We start from the raw sequence: 18,760 nt of genomic DNA, 5'->3' as shown, positions 1-18,760 counted from the left end.
ACAAATGTTTATTAAAATGCAGGATAATTGGATAATGGCATATTTACATTTTAAATCTGGGCTGCTCCCTATGCAGTGAAAAATAAATAGTTGCATTGCAAGATATCTCAGTAATTGTGTAGATACTTTCATTTTTTTCACTATCTATAGAAACAATGAGACATTACCTTTTCTCTAGAGATACAGATTCCTCATTTGAAAGAGACTGTTGATTATTTAAAAAAAAAAGTTGCCAGGACAAGGAGACTTAAATAACAGGCTGCTTAATTAGAAATAGCAACACTTAAAGACATATTTGATCAAACCACTGAAGTGTTTAAAATGTATCATTTAGGCTGCGTACAGACAGAAGTCTTGGACAAGCTAATTAACCATTGCTCAGTGGCCCAACCAAAATCATTCTTTCATCCATTGCAATCAAAATAGAATGAGTTACTTGGCAATTTATCTCATTGCTACAGCAATTTGTGGTGTGAAAATGGCTGTCACAATCACTTAAGTTTAAGTGAGTGCACTTCAAAGTAAGTAATTCTACATGAAATGAATATACTATCTGGAATCGATACCTTGTGAAAGATATATGAAGTTAAATATCTCCACTGATCCAGTGGACCAAATCAGTCTGGCAGTTTGTTGGTAGATAGATGGCAAAGGGAGATATAATTACTTTAGTTTGGCTATTAATATGGGAGGCTTGAACAGTTGTCAGACAAAGGGTTAGGATAAAAAGACTGGAAAATTATTGAAAGTAGTGCATTCTCAAGCTGTTGGTACTGCTTCCCCTTATCTTTATGGACCAAATGGATTTGGATCAGGGAATAAAATCTTCAAATCTGTTGACAGCACAAAAGATAAAAGTGTGGAAAACAGCGGGAAGGTGTGTGAAATAATTCAGAAAAAATATTAAGGAATGCCAAATGGGTGTTACATCCGATCATGTGTGTTGACATTTGAGTTAACGGTGGAAGACTGGGGTGTGCAGCACCCATTAATTGGGTACCGTCTGTGCCAATTCATGGCTGACGTGCAGGTATTCCAGTGTACATCTCTCACCAGGTGATGCACGGAAGGTGTCAGCTTGAGGAGAGCTGAGCAAAAAAAAGTCTACAGAGCAGATGTTAATTAGCACACAGCACTGGCTCAACACCACCTCTGCTGTATTAGAATTCAGTCCTACGGCCAACATACTCTGAATCCCATGCAGCTGAACAAATCTATTATATAGCCTCAGATCTATAGTATTTATGTGGCTGGTTGAGCTTCTAACATCGATGAACCCCAAGGATGTTGATGATGGGAGGTTGATGAAAGCAATGCCAGTGAATACCATGGGCAAGTGGTTAGATTTCTCATCTTGGAGTATGATTATCTCTGACCCCCCTCACCCTGGCCACAAACGCTTTGAAGCACTTCCCTCTGGAAAGCGACTCTGGACTGTCAAAGCCGCCACAGCCACACATAAAAGCAGCTTTTTTTCCACGAGCAGTAGCTCTACTCAATAACCAAAATTCTGTAGCCTCCTTTTGCTCTAATATTTTATTTCATTCACATGTTTAAACTATAATGTTTTATTCTTAATGTTTTAATGTTTTATGTTTTATTCTTAATTGTTTACTGTATGTCATGTATTGCCGTAGACGGAGTATAGAGAAGGTTCACCAGACTGATACCTGGGATGTCAGGACTTTCATATGAAGAAAGACTGGATAGACTCGGCCTGTACTCGCTAGAATTTAGAAGATTGAGGGGGGATCTTATAGAAACTTACAAAATTCTTAAGGGGTTGGACAGGCTAGATGCAGGAAGATTGTTCCCGATGTTGGGGAAGTCCAGAACAAGGGGTCACAGTTTAAGGATAAGGGGAAAATCTTTTAGGACCGAGATGAGGAAAACATTTTTCACACAGAGAGTGGTGAATCTCTGGAATTCTCTGCCACAGAAGGTAGTTGAGGCCAGTTCATTGGCTATATTTAAGAGGGAGTTAGATGTGGCCCTTGTGGCTAAAGGGATCATGGGGTACAGAGAGAAGGCAGGTACAGGATACTGAGTTGGATGATCAGCCATGATCATATTGAATGGCGGTGCAGGCTCGAAGGGCCGAATGGCCTACTCCTGCACCTATTTTCTATGTTTCTATGTTTCTATGTTGTTACTTGCGAGCCAATGCAAATTCCTTGTATGTGTACGCACTTGGTCAATAAACATATTAATTAATTAATTAATTCATTCATTCATTGACCAGCAGTTCCATGCAGCAAATGCTACTTGCTACTTGTCTGGTTATGTCTCTGACTGTTCTCTAGACCTTGCTACATACAAGTACGGACAGATTCATCTGCTGAGTACTGAACAGCAATGAACTTTAAATATCAGCAAATATCTCCACTTCTGACATGTTGGCAGGAAGGTCACAGCGACATAGCTGAAGATAACTAAATGCAGGACCTTACTCTAAGGAACTCCTGCAGTGATGGGGCTGGAATGGTTGACCTTGAACAATCACAACCATCTTCCTTTGCAACAATTCTAGGAGTACTATCCCCTCGGTGTCCATTAATCTCACATTTGTCAAACTTTATAGAGATGTATAGGATCATGAGGGGAATATATAAAGCCTTTTCACAGTAGGGAAATCAAGAACCAGAGAACATAAATGGTTCATACTCGGGATGGCAACCGGTAACTAGCGGGGTTCCGCAAGGGTCGGTGCTGGGACCCCAGTTGTTCACAATTTATATAAATGATTTGGAGGAGGGAACCAAGTGTAATATATCAAAATTTGCGGACGATACGAAAATGGGAGGGAAAGTAGGGGATGAGGAGGATAGGAAGAGTCTGCAAAAGGATATAGATAAGCTAGGTGAGTGGGCAACAACTTGGCAGATGAAATTTAATACTAATAAATGTGAAGTCATTCACTTTGGGGAAAAAAATGATAGGGCAAGTTATTTTCTAAATGAGGAGCTGCGTTGTAATGCAACGCAAAGGGATCTAGGGGTATTAGTACATGAATCACTAAAAGTCAGTATGCAGGTGCAGCAAGCAATCAGGAAGGCCAATGGAGTTTTGGCCTTTATTGCTAGGGGGATTGAGTATAAAAACACGGAGGTCTTGCTGCAGCTGTACACGGTATTAGTGAGACCACATTTGGAATACTGTGTACAGTTCTGGGGTCCATACTTAAGAAAGGATGTACTAGCCCTGGAGGCAGTGCAGCGAAGGTTTACAAGATTGATTCCTGCAATGAGGGGATTGACATATGAGGAAAGGTTAATAAGCTGGGACTCTACTCTTTGGAGTTTAGAAGAATGAGAGGCGATCTCATTGAAACGTATAAGATCGTGAGGGGCCTTGATCGGGTGGATGCACCGAGGATGTTCCCAATGATCGGGGAGGCTAGAACTAGGGGACATAGTTGCAGAGTGAGGGGGGGCTCTTTTAAAACTGAGATGAGGAAGAACTTCTTCACCCAGAGGGTGGTTAGTTTGTGGAATTCACTGCCCCAGGGAGCAGTGGAAGCAGAAACGTTAAATATATTTAAGTCAAAAATAGATGGTTTTTTAGCTGCCAAGGGGATAAGGGGCTACGGGGAGAGGGCAGGGATATGGACCTAGGTATGGTTAGTATAGTAGACCTGAGTGATCTCCTGGACAAGTGTCGATCGCCTGGATTGGGGTCGGAGAGGAATTTCCCGGATTTTTTTCCCGAATTGGACCTGGGTTTTTATCCGTTTTTTTGCCTCCCCCAGGAGATCACGCGGTTCTTGGGGTGGAGAGGGGTGATAGCGGTATAAAGGGGAGGGTAGTGTCTTGTGTTCTGTGTCTTGTGTCTACTGTTTGTGGGTAAGTGTGTCTGTTTGGTGTTCAGCCATGAGTGAATGGCGGTGCGGGCTCGACGGACCTGGTGGTCTACTCTCGCACCTACTTTCTATGATTCTATGATTCTATAGATTTAAGGTGGGATGGGGGTGGGGGGAGATTAAATAGGAACCTGAGAGTCAAATTTCCTTTAAACGAAGGGTAATGGATATATGGAATGAGCTGTCAGAAGAGGTAGTTGAGGCAGGAGCTATCACACATTTAAAAGTCATTTGGACAGGTACATGGATAGGATAGGTTTGGAAAGATATGGGCCAAACGAGGCAGGTGGGACTAGTGTAGATGGGGCATGTTAGTCGGCATGGACAAGTTGGGCCGAAGGGCCTGTTTCCATGCTGTATGATTCTATGACTCTCAATGACTACCTTATTATCCAAGGTAGTCGTCATTCACATCTCACCTCTGGAATTAATTTCCTTACTCCATGTTCATACTACGACTGTGAAGAAATCACCAAGTGGTATTGTCGAAACCCAAACTGGATATCAATGAACAATCCTCTTGATTGTTTCAAAATATCAGAAACGTTGAACATTTTCTAGCTTGTTCTGTTAGCTAAGATAAGGGATACCTGTCATTGTTTTAGAGTCATAGAGTCATGGAGTGACACAGTGTGGAACCAGGCCCTTCGGCTCAAATTGTCCACACCAGCCAACATGTCCCAGCTAAATTAGTCCCACATGCCTGCTCTTGGTCCATATCCCTCCAAACTTGTCCTATCTAACTATTTCTTAAACGTTGGGATCGTCCCAGCCTCAACAACCTCTTCTGGCAGCTTAACAAATGTAATGAACATTTTTTGGGGGGGGGGGGGGGGGGGGGGGGGGGGAGTTGTCCCGGCTATTACATGGTGCTATTGACATTGCAGAAAAGCCTTTTACTATGCAAGGTCTTCTCATGATTTTTGGCACTGCCTGACAGGAGGTGGGGTGGCAGGTACCATGCAAGGTCACAATGCCATTTCTCACAGGTCAACGGAAAATGCGGTTGCTTCCCATTGTCATGAGGAAAGCTTCAATTCCAAACAGTGTGCATCGTGACCCACACACCAATGTTTGTATGCAATCCAATTAAGTCGTATTACATTTAGTATGAAAAATATGGCGTGCAAGACTGGAATTGATGAAAAGACACTGAAGGGATAATCAGGTCAATAAAATCAAAAGATAATGAGTAATATTTCAGACTATGTGAATAAACTAATAGTTCATAAGTTCATTAGGAGCAGAATTGGGCCATTCAGCCCATCAAATCTACTCTGCACTTCAATGCTGGCTGACCTATCGTCCAGGGATTTGGGTACTTTGGAAATGGCAGGTGTCTGTGAAAAACAGGGCTTCACTAATAGTGACAATACATTGCAAAGTCTTGGAGTCCCATGTGACATAGCTGTCGCCAGTAAGTCTTGAACTTAGAAGAAGCCCCAACAAAGTTTCTGCCCATGTGACCCACCTATTGCTACTAAGTCTGGGTTCCTGAAGGGTTTTCTGTTCTGTTTCAATGCACTGACACTTAATGCATGCTTGTGATTTATTTAGGGAAGTGTTATGTTTCTACTTTGTTTCAGTGTCTTCACCCCGGTACCTGTGATTGGTCCAGAAAGGTTGCCTGCACCTGTTTCTTTATGCACTAAAGATATTTCTACTTTGTTTCCATGTGTTAAAGATGTTCATGTGTACTGTTCTGTGATTGGGCAAAGGAATTGCCACTCCATGTATTTTATCGGTGATTGGTTTGTAGGGGTTGCCCCACCCCCCCCCCCCCCCCCCCGTATTTTGGCTCCGTAAGTTTGTAGGGGTATAAAGATGATCTGTTCGTTGGTGTGTTGTCCCTCTTGCTGTTCTATCTACGCTAGGATGTCACGGTGTTGAATAAAAGGGTTTGGATTCCAGTGCTTGACTCAGAGTTTTACTGACCCAGACTCGGGGTAGAAGAACCGGAATTAACCATTCTATATAAACACAGAGTGACCACAGTAATATCAAAGGTTAGGAAAAGAATATGCAAGAATTTTCATCACAACCGAGAAGTTTAAGGGAAGATTAAATGGGTTTTTTTCAGGAAGGGCTTTGATATGATCAGCCATGATCATATCGAATGGCGGTGCAGGCTCGAAGGGCCGAATGGCCTACTCCTGCACCTATTTCCTATGTTTCTATGTTTCTATGACTTGGTTATAATGTATGTCTGGTCCAGAGACAGCAATGATGGGCCCTCGATTCTGTTTTGGGAAGAGATCAATAAATATTTTATGTACTGGGACACGTCTCCACGATCCAAACCTCTCTATGCTCACTTATCCATATGTTTAGTTAAAAGCCTCTTAAACATCATTATTGGGTAATTTCTTCCTACTTTGGACCTCCTAAAATGTAACATCTCACATGCAACTAAATTAAACTCCATCTGTATTTCCCCACCCATATCTATAACCGATCTTTATCCATCTGTATCCATTGAGAGCTTCTTCAATGCCCACAATGCCACCAACTTTAGGGTCATCTGCAAGCTTACTAACCAATCTATGTACATTTTCGTCTTAGTCATTGATATATCTGACAACATCAAAGGTGCTAACAGTGATCCCGGCAGAACACCACAGGTTCCACACCTCCAGCCAAAATGGTACCTTTCCACCTCTACCCTCTGTCTTCAAAGAGTTAGCTGGTTCACAATTCAAACTGCCAAGCCATTGTGGATCACAAGCATCTTATTCTTCTGGATCTGCTTAGTTTGTCAAGTGCCTTACTATGTAATTCCACATAGTTAACATTCAGTGCCCTATCTTCATCAATCATCTTTGTCACCTGTCCAAACACTCAATTAAATTTATGACATGAACTGCCCACACTAAGAGATGATGACTGTCCCTAATTAGCCAATTGTTCTCCAAATGTGATAAATCATATCCCTAAGAATCCTTTCCACTGGCTAATGTGAGGTTAACATGCCTATAATTGGCTAGATTATCTCTATTTCCCATCTTAAACAAGGGAACAAGATTGGCTACTTTCCAGTCCTCCAGCGCCTCATCTGTCATCCCACCACAACCAGAGAGCAGTGCTGAACTATTATTTACCTCATTGGTGACCTTCGGACTATACTTGATCGGACTTTGCTGGCTTTACCTTGCACTAAATGTTATTCCCTTATCATTTATCTGTACACTGTAATTAGCTCAATGGTAATCATGTATTGTCTTTCTGCTGACTGGATAGTATGCAACAAAAGCTTTTCACTGTACCCAGTACACGTGACAATAAATTAAACTAAACTGTGGGTTGAAAGGATATAAAGATCTTCATCAGGATCCCAGCCACTTTCTCCCTTGCCTCTCTCAATCAGCTGGTATAGATCTTAACAAGGACTTACCCATTTTATTGCTCGTCAAGAGACCCATCAACACTTTCTTCTTAATCTCAAAATACCCTTGCATGTTGGTCTCACTATCCTCCGTCCTTCTCATTGAATGCTAAGTATTCATTTCCTACCCTACCTACATCCTTTGACTCCAAGTATACAATACCTCCTTTATCCTCCAGTTTTTAATATATGCATAAAATACCTTGGGATTCACTTTAATCCTACTTGCCAAGGACATTTTCGGGTACTTCAGAAATTTTCTAAAGGTCCCATTAATTATTGAATAATCTTTTGATGAATCAATAACCTCTCATACATCTTGTAGGATAAACTGAATGTTATGAGTTTTACAGGTTTATATCCATGTGTGTTCTCAGTTTCATTCACTGTGGCAGGTAACTAACTGAAATTACTGATTAGTCATATATGTAGAATGCTTTCAATTTTCATACAATGCAAAACATCACATTTATCAATTAATTTGTTATGTGATCTTAATTATTTTGCAGATATGCCTCGTTGCTCAACTTAATAAGATTAATGAATGTAATTGAACACATTGCAGGGTTAAACACAATCAATGTCTGACAGATGTAGACAGAAAACAAAGTGTGGGAATAAACTGTAGCCGTGCATCTTTGTGGGCACAAATACCAGCAGGGGTTCTGGCCGTTATCAAGCAACCTAACCATCCCACCAACAACTAGAGAACAGTCCCGAGCTGCTATCTACCTCATTGGAGACCCTTGGACTATCTTTGATCAGACTTTACAGCGCAACATGTCCATGCTGTCCGAGATGCTCCATCTAAACTAGTCCAATTTCCTATCAGTCGAATATCGTGCATCTGACATTGCCTTTGTTCCTGAAAGCAGCCTTGCAATTGCTAATACTTTATCTTGCACTAAACATTATTCACGTTATTCCCTTTATCATCTATCTGTACACTGCGGACGGCTCGATTGTAATCATGTTTCGTCATTCCGCTGACTGGTTAGCACAGCACAAAAGCTTTTCACCGTATCTCAGTACAGGTAACAATAAACTAAACTCAAACGGAACAGGAATTCACAAATTGCCAATTCTTACTTACATTAATTGAATAATTATCTCTTGGACGACACAATGCCGCTGGAACCATTCCAGACCCAAGAAAAAGTATCTGCAGGACAGATAGTAATTGGGGGCGGGGAAATATAAAAAACCCGGCAAGATCACCATTTCTACATTTGAAACAGGAGTTGCTTAAATTGATAGTAGTTGCAAGGCTGCTTTCAGCAACTGAGGCAATGTCAGATGCATGATACTCGAATGACAGGAAATGGGACCAGTTTAGATGGGGCATCTTGGTTGGCATAGACAAGTTGGGCCAAAGTGTGTGTTTGCATGCTATATAACAATTTTCTCAAATGATTGAGGAGCATTTGAAGTTCAAAGATGTTTTGCATTCTCTGAAATGTCTTGAAATGTTTTAATAACTTAACTTTTAATAACTTTTTCAGCACGCTATACATGGCAATTCTTGCATACTTTGAGAATGGTATGCAAAACAAAGAATTTCACAGTGGCATGTCACATGTGATACTGAAGTATCATTCATTTATTCATTCATACCACTGCGCCCTGTGCACAGTTTCTTGCTGCTTGTGATAACCGCTGTGCTCTTGCTCTGCAACCTGCCTCAGCCTTGAAGTGCCGACGAGAAAACAAGAATGGGAAAAGCAGGGAGCCAGGCAGCGGGGAGAAATAAGAACAGTGGCAGACACGTTGGGGAATATCAGCTAGGCAGGGGCAGGGACAGGGAGAGAACATAGAGAGTGTGAAATTAAAACCCAAGAAAGGGGCATATAGATTCAGAAAGTGATGCAATTATTTAAGTAAAGTGGCAGATAGTGAACAAACACACACACACACACTGTCAAAGATATATACCTGTACTTCCAGAATAATGACTGCAGAGCAGTTTAATGCTTGCCCACTCTAATTGGGTGTAAACTCTTGGCTTCCCAAATAGGTCATTGAGACTTTTTAACAGTCACTTGACAGATAATGTTGTTGCCATGCCAACATTGCTCCAATGTTCAAGCCAGCTCTTGGTATCACATAGCGATTCCATCAAGCTGCCACAATGACGTTTTGCATCGTAATACATGCCCTATCATTAGCAACCAATGCTCCAGATAGTCCTGTCAGTGTCTTACACCCTGCCCCAACAATTCATCCCACTAACGACAGTGGGTCGATATCCAGACATTATACTGAAGCATCCAATGGGGTGGTTTGTTTCAATCATTTATAATGACAAAGTATCAGGATTTAAGAATTATCTCACAACAAAGTCTAATCAAACTATTAATAACTTGCATCATTCCTGGAGGTAAGAAAAAGTCACTTTGGTAATTTGTTGTTTCTCAACCCAATCATTGTGTGGATGTGAAAATTACTATTACATATAATATAGCACTTTCGGAGTAATGACGATATACTGTCATTAACACAATTATTGGCAATTCAGTCCAATTTCACATGATGCAGGGAATTAGAAATTATAATAACAATAAATCACCTCCTTGTGTTCAATTTTGCTACTAATTTCCCAAATGTTGTGCAATTTTTAATGTGTACTTTAGTACTTGCTATTAAGCCATTGATGTAAACTGTTATTATTGTAGATAATACATCTATTTTAGCTGCAACAAATGCACATTAGAATAAACCTGTAACACGTGAACAGGACCTTCATAGAACAGTATATCACAGGAACAGGCCCTTCAACTCATAATTTGTGCTGGACATGATGCCAAGACCAACTCATAACTGCCTGCACATAATCCATATCCCACCAATGTCGTAGAGTAATAGTGATACAGTGTGGAAACAGGCCCTTCGGTTCAACTTGCCCATACCGGCCAACTTGTCCCAGCTACACTCGTCCCACTTGCCTATCCCTCCAAACATGTCCTATCCATGTACCTGTCTAACTGTTTCTTAAACATTGGGATGATCCCAGCCTCAACTATCTCATCTGGCAGCTTGTTCAATACAACCATCACCCTTTGTGTGAAAACGTTACCCCTCAGATTCCTATTAAATTTTTTCCCCTTCAAATGAACCTTTGTCCTCTGATCCTTGATTCCCCTACTCTGGGCAAGACTCTGTGCATCTACCCGATCTATTCCACTCATGATTTTATACACCTCTATAAGATCACCCCTCATCCTCCTGCGCTCCAAGGAAAAGAGACCCAGCCTACTCAACCTCTCCCTATAGCTCACACCCTCTAGTCCTGGCAACATCTGCGTAAATCTCAATGTTTGCCAACCCATGTGCCTATCAAAAAGTCTCTTAATCTCTAAAAAGTCTCTAAAGTGACAATTGTATCTGGCTCTAGCACCATCCTAGCAGTGTATTCCAGGTACTCACCACATTCTGTGTAACGATTTTGCCTCACACATCACCTTTAAACTTTGGCCATCTCACATTAAAGCTCTGGCCTCTAGTATTTAATGTTTCCATCCTGGGAAACAGTTTCTGAATATCAACTCTATCTGTGCCTCTCATAATTGTATATACTTTTATCAGGTCTTTCCTCAACCTTTGGCATTCCAGAGAAAACAACCCAAGTCTGCCCAACCTTTCCCTGTAGCTAATTCCCCCGTAGTCCACGTATCATTTGAGTAAACCTCCTTTACATCATTTCCAAAGTCTCCATATCCCTCCTGCAATGGGCCAAACATAACTGCATGCAATGTTCCAAATATAGCCTAACCAAAGTTGTTTAAAGCTGCTTTATGACTGTAGGTGGGGGCGCTGCAAGCTGGCAGCCCTGCCAGCAGCGTGTTAGTTTTTTCAACTTTTTTATTCTTTTAGGGTGCCTAATGTGTGTTTTTGGTGTCTCTCTGTGTGTCTTGTGTGGGGGGTGGTGTGGGGGGGGGTAAGGGGGAAACCATTTTGGTCGCCTCCTCCACGGAGAGGCGACTTTTTCCATGCCGCCTCCCCCATGGCCTAACATTGAGGATCGGTGCGGCCTTTCCAGGAGACGTGCCCGGGGCTTCAGTGGCGGGCGCAGCGTGGACTCTCGTCGCGGAGCGGGCGGGCCCTCGCCGGGGGGGAGCGCTCCGCTCGCTGGCCTGCGGCAGCCTGAAGCCGCGGTCTGCGGAGCTCCTGCTGGCGTAGCTTCCGCAGCCTGGGATCCTTAGTGGGGACCCGGGAGGAGAAGAAGCTCCGACCACCGGCCCGTGGCCTACTTCTACCGGAGACGTGGCAGGGACTTACCTACCCCTCACTGGGGACCCCTGGAGAGGAGTTCTGACCACAGGCCGTGCGGTCTGCGGTGCTTCTGGTTGCAGCGCGGCGGGGACTTAAAAACTTCGACCGCCAGCCTGCAGCCTACACCAACCTGAAGCCGCGGTCCCTGGTGGGGAAGCACCTGGACTTTATCTGGACTTTACTGGGCTTTATCTGGACTTTACCTTGTCTGAACATCTGGACGCCCGCAGTGGCGGCTGCGGAGGGTTGAGGTCCCGACCATGGGGGAAAATGGAGGAGGACTGGCCAAATTTTGTGCCTTCCACCACAGTGATGAATGCTGTGGTGGATGTTTGTGTTTAATTTTTATTGTGTTTTTGTGTGTTCTTATTTCATTGTACCGCTGCTGGCAAATTCATTTCACTTGCACTGTGCAAGTGACAAATAAAACTGATATTGATTGATTGATATTGTGACCCTTATACAAAAAGGCCTTGACCTATGAAGGCAACCATATAATATGCCTTCTTTATCACCCCATCTACCTGTGTTGCCACTTTCAGGGACCATGAACTTGGATCTCCGGATCTCTCTGTACATCAATGCTGTTAAGCGCCATCCCATTAATGGTATCTTTCCCCTTTAGATTTGACCTCTCAATGTGCAACACCTCACACTTGCTCCTTTTAAACTACATCAAATCTAGGCTTACCTAAATGTTCAGAAAGCCTTTCATAAGATGCCACACAGGAGGCTGCTAAGGAAGATGGGAGCCCATGGTATCAAAGGACGAGCATGGATATCAGGTTCGCTGGATGGCAGGAGACTATAGAGTGGCAATAAAGGGGCCCTTTTTCTGGTTGTCTGCCAGTGACTAGCAGAGTTCCACAGGGCATGGTGTTGGGGCTGCTGCTCTTCAGATTATACATTAATTATTTGGATGAGGGGATTGAAGGCTTTGTGGCCAAGTTTGCGGATGATATAAAAATAGGTGATGGGGCAGGTGATGTAGAGAAAGCAGGGAGTCTGCAAAAGGACTTGGATAGGTTAGGAGAGTGGGCAGAGAGTGGCAGAAGGAATATAGTGTAGCAAAGTGTGGAGTCATGCATCTTGGTAGTAGAAATAAAGGCATAGATTATTTTCTAAATGGGGAGAGAATCTAGAAATCGGAGGTGTAAAGTGACTTGGGAGTGCTGGTGCAGGATTTAGAAAAAAATGATACACAAGTCGAATCGGTAGTAGGGCAAACAAATGCAATGCTAGCATTGATTTTGAGAGGGCTTGTATACAAAAACAGGGATGTAATATTGCGGCTTTATAAGGCACTGGTCAAGCCGCATTTGGAATATTGTGAGCAATTTTGGGCACCATATCTGAGGAAGGATGCGCTGGCTCTGGAGAGGGTCCAGCAGAGGTTTACAAGAATGATCCCAGGAATTAATAGTTTAACATATGATGAGCATTTGTCGGCACTGGGCCTATATTCGCTGGAGTTTCGAAGAATGAGGAGGGACTTCATTGAAATGCACAGAATAATGAACGGCGGATAGGGTGGATGTGGAGGGGATGTTTCCACTAGTGGAAAAATCTAGGACTAGAGGTCATAGCCTCAGAATTAAAGGAGGTTCTTTTAGGAAGGAGATGAGGAAGAATTTCTTTAGTCAGAGGGTGGTGAATCTGTGGAATTCTTTGCCACAGAAGGCTGTGAAGACTGTCAGTGGATATATTTAAGGCAAAGATAGATCGATTCTTGTTTAGTACAGGTGTCAGAGGTTATGGGAAGAAGGCAGGAGAATGAGTTTAGGAGGGAGAGATAGATCAGCTATGATTGAATGGCGGAGTAGACTAGATGGGCCGAATGGCCTAATTCTGCTCCTATCACATATGATCTTATGATCCGCCATTTCTCCGGTTATTTCTGTTACTGATCTATATCCCATTGTATACTTTGGTAGAATTAATCAAAGTCCTTTATAAGGCACTGGTCAAGCCGCATTTGGAATATTGTGAGCAATTTTGGGCACCATATCTGAGGTGCAGGATTTAGCCACCCTTTGGATCTCATGAGAGAAAATAGCACCAATCTCAAAGTATGACCTGTTTCCTTTCCTGCCATCCAGTGATGACCCATTATCTCCCGGTGTTCGTAAATGGCAAACTGCTTTAGCAGAGCAGTTCGAAAGCAGAAACTCCCCCCCCAAAAAATACTGTGGGATCCACACAGTAAAATGAGCTAGGCAGGTTCTACTGTTGGAGATTATTTGACATAAGTTCAAAAGGCTGTGCGTTTTCAAGCAGGTTACACAGGCGATTGCTGCAGCCATTCAATCACTAAAGTTATTGGAGCTTTCTGTTTGGAAAGCAAAAGCTGGAGGTACAGAAAATCAGAAATTACATTGAAAACGTTGGAGACAGCCAACCATCCGTAGAGAAGAGAAACAAAAGGTAAAGTTTCAGGCCAATGACCTTTCATCAGAAAGTAACTTATGGAGCGTCTGCATGTTCATAGATCCAAAGAGTCTTGGAAACATAACCTTTCATATCTTACTATCTACGACCCCAAAGGGCCTGTTTCCATGTGCTATCTCTAAATTAAACACAAAAAATCAACACATAAACAGATTGTCTTATATGTGCCTGTGGTATTAATATTCATTTTTATCATTTGAAACAAAGTGCACCAATAAGCAATTGCAGAAATAACCTCGAGCTATTCAGTTCCTCATGACTCTTTCTTCAGCAGTGTATGTAATTTGAAAGGTCACAGCGGGATGACTCTTACCGTCGGTATACTTAATGACTCGGATGGTGGAGTCGCCTTCTCCAAACTGTGTAATGGGTGTCAGGCGGACCTCGTAGGCCTCGGGCTTCAAGAGTTCAGTGAGGTTGTGGGTGATTAACTCTCCCGTCTGGATCATTGTATTCATGGACATTTCCTGCTCCCACCAACGCTGTTGGCCAGTCTGAAGACAAAGCAAAGAACGAGATTGATTAGCACCGAGAGTCACCCCAACAGTTTGTTTTTAAAATTGCGGCACTGCTCAGAAAACAAATACTCTGGGAATTGACACAAGAAGAAAACCACTTGAAAATGACTGCTTCATTTTGAGTTGGGCTGGTTAAAAAAGGTTAGATTCTCCATTCTGCAATAAAACCAAGAGAGCAATTGATGCCCAAGCAGGTTCCTCAAATAGCATCAACAATGCTATAGACTTAAGCAGAGTGTGTGTGTGTGTGTGTGTGGGGGGGGGGGGAGGGTTAGTGGGTTTGTGGAGAGATGTTAACCCTTGGATACAGCATGGAAACACACCCTTCGACCAAACATGCCCACGTCAACTAACACGCCCCAGTTATAATAGTGCCTGCATTTGGCCTATATACTTCTAAACCTATCTTATCCATGTACCTGTCCAAATGCCTTTGGAATGTGGGAGGAGACAGAATGTGGGAGGAGTACCCGGAGGACAACCATGCGGTCACAGGGAGAATGCACAAACTCCGCACAGCACCCGTGGGCAGGATTAAACCCTGGTCTCTGGCTCTCTGTTACCCCACTGTGCCACCCTTGCAAGCCCGTTTCTTTGAATTTTAATCTTTGAAGATGAAAGTTCAGTAATGTTATGAATATATTGCAACATTCATCCAGGATAAGGCAGCCTGTTTTATCGTCAGTCTAGTCACTCCCTGAAAATTATACCCCTCCATCACAGGCACTAGGTTTCTGCAGCGTGTTATTTCTACAGGGTAATTTGCAGCAATTAGCCAAGGTTTCTTTGCTGTGCATCTCCCATACTTCTACAGCTAGGAACATCCAAGGCAAGCAGACAAGTGGGGATGTTATCACCTCCCTGCCATGCACCTTCCCATCCTTCATGTGTAGGAAGGAACTACAGATGCTGGTTTACACTGAAGATAGGCACAAAATGTTAGAGTAACTCAGCGGGACAGGCAGCATCTCTGGGGGAAAAGGAATGGGTGGCGTTTCAGATTGAGACCGTGCTTCACACCCAACTCAACCTAAAACGTCACTTGTTTCTTTTCTCCAGAGATGCTGCCCTTTTTCACCTAGAGAGTTGTGAATTTATGGAATTCCTTGCCACAGAGGGCAGTGGAGGCCAGGTCACTGGATGGATTTAAGAGAGAGTTAGATAGAGCTCTAGGGGCTAGTGGAGTCAAGGGATATTGGGAGAAGGCAGGCACGGGTTATTGATAGGGGACAATCACCATGATCACAATGAATGGCGGTGCTGGCTCGAAGGGCCGAATGGCCTCCTCCTGCATCTATTTTCTATGTTTCTATGACCTGTTGAGATACTCCAGCATTTTGCGTCTATCTTCACCATTCCTTCATCACGGCTGGATTTCCTGCCGATTAATACTGGGGATGTACATTCAACTCAGGAACAACGACAGTTCATGAAGGCAGCTCACCATCCATACTCATGGACAGATATCGATGGGCAGTACATGCTGGTCTTGTCAAGAATCAAATTAAGGAAAAAATAATATGTGATCAGTCTCTCTGAACGTACATTTTCAGCCAAGCAAATATCCTGAAATTGGTTGTAATTTACCCTTTAGTGATACATAGCTCTGAAAACAAATTCTGAAAAAGAATTCCCTATTGCAGTTCAGTTGGAACTTGGCCAGTCCACAACTTGCATTTGCCAGGAAAAAAACAGAAAGTGCTGAAACACTCAGTATGTTAGGCAGCAGGTGTGCAAAGGGAAAGCATTGAAGATAGAATATAGAACAGTACAGCATGGGAGCAGGACCTTTGGCCCATTATATCTGTGCTGAATATGATGCCAAATTAAACTAATCCCCTCTGTTGCATCTCGAGTCATGGAGTCATACAGCACGGAACAGGCCCTTTGGCTAAACTTGCCTATGCCAACCAAGATGCCTCATCTACACTAGTTCCACTTGCCTGCATTTGACCCATATCCTTCTAACCCTTTTCTTTCCATATAATCCATATCCCTCCACACCACACTCAACAATTAGTTTAGTTTAGTTTATTCTGGTCTCGCATACCGAGGTACAGTGGAAAGCTTTTTTATTGGGTGCTAGCCAGTCAGCGAAAAAACTATACATGATTACAATCAAGCTGTCGACAATGTACAGGTACAGGATAAAGGGTAAAACGTTTAGTGCAAGATAAAGTCCAGTAAAGTACAATTAAAGATAGCTCGAAGGTCTCCAATGAGGTAGATGGGAGGTCAGGGTCGCTCTCTAGTTGGCGAGAGAGCGGTTCAGTTGCCTGATAACAGCTGAGAAGAAACTGTCCCTGAATTTCAAGGTATGCATTGTCAAACTTCTGTACTTCTTGCCTGATGGGACAGGGGAGAAGAGGGAGTGACCGTGGTGAGACTGGTCCTTGATTATGCTGGTGGCCTTGCCGAGGCAGTGTGAAGTATGGATGGAGTCAATGGAAGGGAGTTGGAGTGCGAGATGGACTGGGTTGTGTTCTCAACTCTGCAATTTCTATAAACCCTAACAGATCAGCAAAGCCTTATGCCTAACTTTGACTGTCAAAGCTGATATGGTTTCTAAATGATTTTGAATGCTCCTAACATTTTGGTACAATTAAATTTATTATAAACAAATGAAACAATTAAAAAAATTCTTTAAATAAAACAATAAAAAATAAAAAGGACATCTAAACCACAAAAGTAACGAAAACAATTAAAGCAAAACAAGTAAATAAAATTAGCTTTCTCCCTTGCAGCTATACGATTGGCACAGCAGTGAATATAAATAGATAGATATTGTTGATTTTTGATTAGTTCAGGTGTCAGAGGTTATTGGGAGAAGACAGGGCAAAGGGGTTAGGAGGAGAGATAGATCAGCGGAGTCAGATGGCGGAGTAGACTTTATGCCGAATTCTACTATTCCTTATGACCTTATGATATGTGGATTAACTTTCAGCATTAAGTGTTGAGAAAACTCAACAAGCCTCCACTCAACCATTGAATGTAAGGCAGAGTCCCGCATGGTAATGGGCGGTGAAGCTCAGAGAGCAGCGTCAGGACCTCTGCATTGGCAAGAGAATATGAAGCTGCGTGAATATATGTGGGTAAATGCTGGCAGAAATGGTGCTTCATTTGTCACATATGCAACTGCATGGTGAAATTCTGGCTGCATATATTACACCTGTGGGCACCACAATTTTTGGTGCCATTAATCAAAGTCCAATGTCCGGTCGGTCGGACCACACACTCGATGTTCCCATGAACCAACGTCCCTCTCCTCTCCTCACCCGGCCATCTTTGTGACCGTGGATTGCCTCCTGCAGCCTATCTTGAACCGGCATTAACCCCAGTTCACCCTCCGACCAGGTCACTCCTAGTGCCCGACATCTACAACTCCCTCCCTGTTATGCTGTCCAACAAGCCTTCAGGCGGGTTTCCGGTCCCGCCAACTGACAAGCCGACATGGCGGCATGGTGGTTCAGCAGTAGAGTTGCTGCCTTGCAGCGCTTGCAGCATCAGAGACCTGGGTTCGATCCCGACTGTGGGTGCAATCTGTACCGAGTTTGTACATTCTCCCTGTGACCGCGTGGGTTTTATCCGAGATCTTTGCCTTCCTCCCACACTCCAAAGATGTACATGCTTTGCAGGTTAATTGGCTTGGTATAAGTGTAACTTGTCCCTAATTGTGTGGGATAGTACTAATGTGCGGAGATCTCTGGTTGGTGTGGTTGGTGGGCCGAAGGGCCTGTTTCCGCCCCATATCTCTAAACTAAACTAAAGGCTTCGGGCAAGCCCCAACGATAAATCTCAGTCTATTAAAGCTAAACTTTGCATAATTGAGCTATATCGCAAGTCCTACACATGAATTTCTTCCTCATTAAAACAAGGTTGTAGTTCGAGTTTAATTCTCCTTCCACAGCTGAAAACATAAGAAAAAACTGCAGATAGACACAAAAAGCTGGAGTAACTCAGCGGGACAGGCAGCATCTCTGGAGAGAGGGAATGGATGACATTTTGGGTCGAGACCCTTCTTCGGAACAAGAGAAAACTGCCACTGGTTACACTGCAGGAATACTGGGAGCATGGTAACTGATGAAGGCTGCATCTGCATTTGTATTTATGATGCTGTCACACCATAACCATGGGCAATGCTGTCAGCACTGAGACATTGTAGAGAAGCTTTCCAGCCATTACAACAACATCCACCGTTCAAATAATTCATGGCTCTCCAATCTTAAACATTTGAGAGGGTGAATAGATGTTGTCTTTAAACTAAAGTGAGGACAGCGAAAATAA

General features: G+C 43.1%; 1 protein-coding gene across 2 annotated transcripts in view; it reads right to left on the bottom strand.

Annotated features, from left to right (window-relative positions):
* mdga2 (MAM domain containing glycosylphosphatidylinositol anchor 2) overlaps positions 1–18,760 on the bottom strand; it is a 1,081,316-nt gene that overhangs the window by 127,416 nt on the left and 935,140 nt on the right. For both annotated transcript variants that reach the window (XM_033027338.1, XM_033027337.1), the window contains exon 11: positions 14,272–14,452. In XM_033027338.1, the coding sequence (XP_032883229.1) occupies positions 14,272–14,452 (181 nt within the window). The remainder of the gene's footprint in view (positions 1–14,271; positions 14,453–18,760) is intronic.

This window comes from Amblyraja radiata, chromosome 9 (assembly GCF_010909765.2).
Source record: "Amblyraja radiata isolate CabotCenter1 chromosome 9, sAmbRad1.1.pri, whole genome shotgun sequence".
Lineage (NCBI taxonomy): Eukaryota > Metazoa > Chordata > Chondrichthyes > Rajiformes > Rajidae > Amblyraja > Amblyraja radiata.
This window is presented reverse-complemented; position numbering and strand designations above follow the sequence as displayed.